The 8,267-nt window shown below is 40.0% G+C and overlaps 1 protein-coding gene across 1 annotated transcript in view; it reads left to right on the forward strand.

Annotated features, from left to right (window-relative positions):
* The first annotated feature begins 1,572 nt into the window (after nt 1–1,572).
* Nucleotides 1,573–8,267, forward strand: part of LOC103752530 (cytochrome P450 2C70-like) — a 52,812-nt gene continuing 46,117 nt past the window's right edge. Inside the window, exons 1-3 of the mRNA XM_008856354.2 lie at nt 1,573–1,771; nt 4,150–4,312; nt 5,702–5,851. Of these exons, the coding sequence (XP_008854576.1) occupies nt 1,604–1,771; nt 4,150–4,312; nt 5,702–5,851 (481 nt within the window). The 5' untranslated portion in view covers nt 1,573–1,603. The remainder of the gene's footprint in view (nt 1,772–4,149; nt 4,313–5,701; nt 5,852–8,267) is intronic.

Consider the following 8,267-nt stretch of genomic DNA (forward strand, 5'->3'; position numbering starts at 1 on the left):
ATATACATCTTGTCTCTAGTTTCATTGTTCACATGTATTTTAATGTAACTGTTACTCTGGAAGAATTTCTCACATTGGTTAAATTCATAGAGTTTCTATCTGGTGTCAGTGTCTTTACGCTTCAGAAAGTATCCTGGATCAATGCAGGCTTTCTCACATTCGCCAGATTTATAGAGACTCTGTCCACATATCTCATAGTCATAAGGTTTGTGTGCAGTCTGAATAGGCGTGGATAAGTTAAGAGATGAATGACCAATGGGCATGACTTCATACACATGGTTTTCACATAGCATTACTCCACAAGAAATTTCCTTGTTTACAACAGTATTTGGAATCTGTCTGAAGATGTCTTCACATTGACTACCTTTGTTATGGTCCCACAGTCTCTCCACAACTTCATTTCTTAGGAGTTTCCTAGAATATTTGTGGTCATCTTCAATGTGCTCAACTTCTTGTGCTTTCCCTACACCTAGAGTAGCCAGGATCCTGACACTTTCCTCCCTCACATCTCTGCCAGCTTCTTTTGGGAAGGATCTAACAAAGCCCATTCCTCTGAGGTGAAGTTCATAGTCACATCTTCAAAGGTCACAGAATCCATTACTGTGTCCTGTGTCCAGGGCTCCTGGTTTCCGCAGTAGGTCAGCCTCCAAGGCTGAGATGCCAGCACTCCCAGACCTGACAGGAGCGCCCATGCTATGGCGACACCAGCAGGAAAGACAGCGGGTGAGCGTTTCACAAGTTATTATTTTTACTTTTAGTGTGTGAGTGTTATGGCTGCATGTACGTAAATTCACTCATGTCATACAATGCCCACAGAAGCCAGAAGAAGGCATCGGATCCCCTGAAACTGGAGTTATAGACAGTTGTTAGTCACCATGTGGGTTCTGGGAACAGAACTCAGGTCCTCTGCAAGAGCAGCCAGTGCTCTTAACCACTGAACCATCTCTCCAACCCAATAAATGGCTATTAAGAAGGATAAAGCTGTCCCAAGATAATTTGGCTCTGAACTTGCAACATTCCAACTTGTCCACATCATTGAAAATCTGATCAAACAGCTTTTATCATCAGAGATTCTGTCTAAGAGTTCCTGTTCACAAGGACAAGTTCCTGGAAGATAAATTTACACCAGTGTTTCATCTTTCCCTTCCCAGAGCCTGAGATTTCTTGGGAAACTCTATTTCTCCTTCTTCTTCTTCTTCTTCTGTATTTTTTAATTGATTTTTATGTATATTTCTTGGCAACCATTGCTTCAACAGCCTGATGGCAAAAGGGAGGGACACATGCATCTCTGTTTAGAATGTCTTCAACCCTGACAGGACAGTCACAGATAGCTTTTAACTTACCATTAAAAATAGGGTCATTCAGCCAATACTATTTCTGACAAAAATAGAGTGGGAGGGTTATGTTGAAATGGCAAATATAGAAACTTATTAGGAAATAGAAAATTTTTGTTTATATTTCTACCAGGAGGCCAAAGTGTACTGATAATAAATAGTTTTTATCCAAAGTCCAAAAACTTTGTACCCTTTTGGAGCTCCACATGTGCTCTATTTATAGACTCCCAAAGCATGAGCTTGCCACCGCATTCACACAGAGCTTGCCAATGGCTCTCTTCATCACCCTGGGGATTTGCCTTTCTTGTTTGGTTCTTCTTGCTCTGTGGAATCAGCGCCATGCCAAAGGGAAGCTCCCACCTGGCCCCACTCCTCTCCCAATTATTGGAAATATTTTACAAGTAGATATTAAGAACATCTCCAATTCCATGAACATGGTAAGTGTGCTTAGTTACATCTTCTCACTGATTTTCAGTGAGCGAATGATACAGTCTTAGAGATAAATAAATGTGGTCCCAGATACTATGTTTTAAAAAGATGGTTTTAAAGGACAGTGTCCACATTGGCCACCCAGATAAGATTTTTTTGAGAGTGCAGATACCGTTAGGATCCAAAAAGAGAAACTTGACCCTTGGGGTCCCCACTCACTCGTTTTGGTCACTTAACTCAAAAGAAAAGGCATAGATGTGAACAGCAAAATTGGAAAAGGTATTTTAATTTATTTGTGTCCACATGGAGAAGAGAGGGGTGAGATCTAGAGGCTTTCTTTGGATTGATAGTAGTACCCTTTGGTTTAATACAGGTGAAAAGACAAAAACAAAGGTCCGAGGTTGTGCACAGCACACACTCATCAGTGTTGAGGAAGTTAATGATTCTTGAGGGGAGGAGATAACAGTCATTTGCTGCCAAGGAAACTGAAGTCCAGAAAGTTACTGAACTTCTCAGGGCAATCTCCAGTTGCTAAGCATATGTATCTATGAGGCCTATGAGATGACTACTCCTGCTTAGGGGTATCATCATCCCAAAGTAACCTGCCCATAGAGCTCTGTTTTCCTGGTGTTGTAGGACAGTGTCTGAAGACTTCCAGGTGTCACTCAGAGGGCTTTTAACAGAATTTGTAAATCTTGAAAATATTGCAGTGATGTTGTTATCTTCAACCTTGAACAAAGAGGATTAGCAGCTTTAGATAAACATATCTTAAATGCATGATTTACCTACATGCAGAGTTGAACAGGAATCTGACCCAAAGTTTAAGGCAGAGTCAGACACAAATTAAAGGCAGAGATGTCAAGTTTCATCAGACATCTGAAGCCCCAAATGAAGAGAGGGAGAGAGAGAGAGAGAGAGAGAGAGAGAGAGAGAGAGAGAGAGAGAGAGAGAGAACCACACTGAGCACATGGAGGTCAGAGGATGATTTTGGGTATAGCTTCTGCCTTTTCACCTGTTTGAGACAAACTGTCTTTCTGTTCTCTGTTGTGTACTCCAGACTAGCCAGACCAGGAGCCTCTAGGGACTCTCCTGTCTCTGTCTCCTTCCTTGTCATGGAAACACTGGGGTTACATATGGGCATTACTGTGTCTGGCTTTATGTGGGTTCTGGGGATTTGGACTCAGGTTATTATGCTTGTATAACACGTGACCTTACTCCCAAGAATGGATTTTTTTAATGCATACCCAGTCCAGCTCCTGAATCTCTGTTGTACCTAGAGTTAGAGGCCAATGAGATCCATGGGATGATGCTTGATATTGTCAAAAGTAGACAGTTCTCTGCTCACGCAGTGTCCAAGGTCCTTTTTAGTAGAGTAATTACTCTTTGATGAACTCTAATGAAGATAGATGTGTTTTCGGTTACAAAAACCTGTTGATTTATAAGTTCTCAAATCTACATTTCCCTAAAATTAAGGATTCAGAAATTTTGATGGTTCTTACTGCATTTTGTGAATGACAGAGGTGATAACTTCTCTACTCCACTCATTCATAGGGCCATGGTCTTCTGAAGTCTGAAAGGTTGACTAGAAATCTCTTTCCCTGACAAAGCCAAAACCAGAGCACTGGGAAGTTCTTCTTCCTGGGATGTGAGCTCTGAATTAACTCATAGCTTAGGGAAATTTTAAAAATCTCTTGGAGCTTTAATTTATATTTCTTTGAGATGGAATAGGAATGATTTTTCACAGATTACTTAAATGTGTTATACATTCAACTGTAATAAATGACTCTTGACTTTAGGCACCATGCTCTGTGCATGCATCTGATTTTAAGGGTGATGGGAAATGTGTAAAGACTCCAGTCTTGTAGAAGATACAGTGTGGAGTGTAGACTTGCGTGATGACCCACCTACTTGTCTAAGTATTGCTAAATTTCAGAGTCCTTAGTGTAATGTGCAAATGGATGTGGAAAATGTGGAATGTGGAATGTAGAAAATGGATGATGAGGGATGATCATTAGTATGCACATGGGGTGACTGGGAGAAACTTCCCTTAATCAGGAAAAGAAACACTCTATTTACTGTAAGAAGACAAGAAAGGGAAATCTGATGCAAACGTAAGTTTTGAAGGAAAAGGTAAAAATATAAATGTAAACAAATGAAAAATATAGCCCATAGTAGGAGCTGAATAAGATTGAAAGTGATTAGAGTGTTAATGACATTACCAATTAAAAGTATTTTCTCATCAAATTTCTGATTCAGGAAGTTGAATTCATTTCCAATAAGTGGATACATAGTAAAATGAATCCAGTATGAATAAAAATATTTGTCATTTATCAACATCTGAGTTTTGAGATTCTCACTTTTCTTGCATCTCCTTCTCTGTTTACAGCTAGCAAAAGTCTACGGACCCGTGTTCACTGTGTATTTAGGAATGAAACCCACTGTGGTGCTACATGGATACGAAGCACTAAAAGAAGCTCTGATTGACAGGGGAGAGGAGTTTACTGGCAAAAAGCCTTTGTCATTAATCAATAAAATCAACCAAGGTTTAGGTATGGTTCTGTTTGGGGGAATGTCCATGTGCTTACAAGTTGCAAAGAATCCAGACAACCAAAGAAATTAAGGTATTAGAAGTTCTCAGAAGCATGTGAATAAATTTTAATTTTTGTCATATTTTTAATTGTTTTTTAAGATAGCATACAAAACAAAGCATTTCTTATGTTATTTTCATGCATATTTTATTACAGTTCGTCTTCTCCCCAACTGCCCTCATTCATCGCCTGCCTGCCTTGCTGGTCCTTTCTCCCCGGTAGTTCCATTCTGCAGTCAGGTCACATATATTCCGTTACTGTCTGCCTTTCTCCCCTCCTTTTAGAGCTCTTCTTCCATCTCATGATTCAGTTCCAAGCACCTACATGGCAGCTAGCAACCAACTTTCCTAACTTCAGTTCCAGGGCATCTGGCCAGAGACCATTGCATGTATATGGTACACTTACATGCATGCAGACAAAACACTCATAGAAATAAAATATAAATAATAAAAACAAAGTTTAACTACTGTTTTAAAGTTTTTATAGTATGGGAACCAGCATATAGAATTGGAATATTTACAGACTTATATTCCTTTTTCTATTTTTAAAAAAAAATCATAAGAATATATTTTTCCTTACAGAAAGACTCATTGTTTTTGCTACTAACACTGAGATATTGGCGCATGCATCTCTAATGTGCAAGCATCTCAAAGATGCTTCTTTGACAGTTTTCAATGAACTAATGTTTCACTACTATCTTGTTTTGAGCTAGGGAATCTTATGTTGAATTTCTAGGTATAAAGATCACAATTCATGTAGGAGTTTAAACAGAGGACGAATGTTAAAATGTAAAGAGGTAGCAATGATTATAACCCCTTTCTGACTCTCTCTTTCTCTCTCTCGCTCTCACTCTCTCACTCTCTCTCTCTCATATTGCACTCAAGGCCTTGCACATGCTAAGCAAGTATTTTACCACCCAGTCATATTCCAACATTCAGTTCTCTTGATAATTTCCTCTTTTTGATTTTTCTAAAATTCATAAACAAACATCAAAGTTAGTCTTGATACATTAATCTATGACTTGACCTCGCCACAGTTTATTAGTTATATGGTCCTAGAGAAAGGAATTTGCATTCATGATCTTCAACATCCTTGTCAGCAAAATGGAGGAAGGGAGAAAAGGTCCACAGAATCACTCTGAGGTTTTCAGAGGCTGATAGGTGAAAAGAGCTTCTTAATATATAACATCAAGATCCTGACTGAAATACTAGGACGGGTTAGGGAAGGTGACAGGTGAGGAGGGGCTGACACAATCATATTTTACGTACCTGAACAAGGGTCAGTATTGTTTTCTGAGATGAATACTCTCAGCTAGAATTCATGATAATGGAATTTTCTGTGTCCTGATAGGAATTGTTTTCAGTAATGGAGAAATGTGGAAGCAAACACGGCGTTTCTCCCTCTCAGTTTTACGGACTATGGGGTTTGGGAAGAAAACTATTGAAGACAGAATTCAGGAGGAAGCCCTTTGTCTGGTAGAAGCACTGAAAAAAACCAATGGTATGTATTTATTTACATGATGAGCAGATGTGTAGATGAAATATTATTGCAATTGAATTTTTTAAAAGGGTCATGGAGTCCGAAGTATAACAGAAGTGTGCTTTTCGCTCACACAATAGCAGCCAGTGATGAAATAGAGACGCCAGGATTCAAGCTGAGTAACATTTTACCACTTAGCTTTCGGTATTATGTGTGGTTCCGGACTTTGTCTGGTTGTGGAAAGAGAAAAACTACAGAAAGCAAGAAATAATTTTTATATTAGAAATGGAAGTGGCACACAAACGTTGCCTTACATTGGGTGAGCTCTACCTAGCAACAGGGACATACCTAACTGCAAGAGGCTGTGGGACATGTGACTCGCTCTGTACTAAGGAAGAAGAATGTGCATTTTGTCCACATTAACTTCAAAAAGTAAGAAACATGTCTGTAACTTGTTGAGAAATTTCACAGGGGTTACCAAATCATGTAACCTGTCAGATACAATTGCTCACATGGAAGGACGTATGTGGTAGAGCTGCCCCAGCACAAATCCCAGTGTGTGGATGTGTGTACCCAGGAAGGTCTGAGGGACAGAGAAGGAAGACTGAGCATGAGACTAGGAAGGAAGGAGTGAAGTTAGGGTCACAAAATAAAGGTGCCTTTGGAGCCTCAATATCTAAATGTTTTTTATTGAATTTTTTATGTATTTCACACAGAACATCCTAATCATCTTTATACACCCTGTCTCATTGGCACCTTCCCATAGCCCACCCCAACTGGGATTCATGCATTCTGTCATTTGTGTTAAGGCCTATTGAGTCAAGTTAGTGTCTCCAGAAATCCCTCAGTGCACTATCCTCCACTGAGGTCTAGTCAGCCTGTCTAGAGTCCCTTCGTTTAAGATCTGCTCTTCTTCACCCAGTAGTAAAATCAATTGCCCAATAGTTCTTTGACTAAGATTGGGATCTGTGCTGGGTTTTTGTCTGTTTGAGTTTGCATGAATCCTGTGTATGCTGGCAGCATTGCTGTAAGTTCATAGGAGCAAGGTCCCAGGGGCTTGTAGGACCTTATTTCCATACAGTTATGCACTTCCTCCCTGGCTCTTACAGTCTTTCCACCCACACTTCTGAAATGGTCCCTGAGCCCTGGGTGGGTGGAGTTTAATATAGGAGTGCTGTCCAAGGACCCACACTCTACAGACTCTTAATCTCCACACTTTGGCCATTTGTGTCCTTTTATGTTCATAGCCTCTATTGCATTAGGGAGCTTCATTAATGAGAGTTGAGAGATGAATGCATTAGTATCTCTCTATCCCTTGTTCCATTATGTTCCATGAGCCTTAGGTATAGAGGTTGCACTGTAGATGTGTCACTTAAGGTTGGGCAATTCACAGACAATCTCTGAGTATAACCAGCTGTGACACTCTGTGACAATCTCCATCTGTTGCAAAAGAAGCTTCTTTGATGAGTAGTGACTGGGATGCTTGTATGTAAATATAAGGATGAATATTTTGCACATAGTAGCAAATTACATTTGCCTAGGGATATGAGAGCCTTGGTGTTTTCTATAAGATCTATGACCTTTCCAACCACATGTATTTGGCTAGTTACAGTACCACATGTGCATTTCATCCCACTGAGTGGGCTTTACATTCAATTAGGTAGCTGTTGATTAGCCCCAAGATAAAAGTGCCACTACTGCACCAATGTTGTTTTCTGTGCTGGTCATTGTTGTGGTTATTAGGCCTTAAAGCTGGGGTTGGACCATTGATTGATGTTCTCTCTTACCAGCTTGCATAGTGTTCTCCAAAGCTATGAGAACTATGAGAGCTAGCCTTCAGGGGAGGTGAATTCTAGGTCAGTTCCCGCTCCATTGCTCCCAATCCTGTGTCTGAAATCTGTCCTGCCTTCAATGATAGGGTCTTGCCTTCAAATTCTTGGAGGCAATCAAGGGTTGTGACAATGGCTTGTGTAATTTTGAGAGTCTCTTAGACTACCTTGGCCAGCAACTCAAAGGGAGGTTTCTCCTGCCTGATGTTGTTTCTTGTTATATAGCCTTCAGCTATACACATGGACCCATGTGAGGATACTTTATGTGTAATTTTTCAGTAAGTTTTTGGACTAATACAACTCCCTTTGTTTTTTTTACACTAGCTAGGCCTTAATTATCTCTCCTCTCTCTCTCCCTTAATGCAGTATGACTTTATTTCTATAGTGAATTGTTGTGTCTTTAAACCAATATTATATAATTTTTAAAATGGATATTTACCCATTTTTTATTAATATAAAATATAATTATTACAGACCAGGTGTGGTGGCACACACCTTTAATCCCAGCACTCAGGAGGCAGAGGCAGGCAGATCTCTGTGAGCTCAAGGCCAGCCTGGTCTACATAGTGAGTTCCAGGACAGCTGGGGCTACAGGGAGACCCTGTCTC

Source organism: Nannospalax galili, unplaced genomic scaffold (assembly GCF_000622305.1).
Source record: "Nannospalax galili isolate Female #2095 unplaced genomic scaffold, S.galili_v1.0 scaffold2108, whole genome shotgun sequence".
Taxonomy (NCBI): Eukaryota; Metazoa; Chordata; class Mammalia; order Rodentia; family Spalacidae; genus Nannospalax; species Nannospalax galili.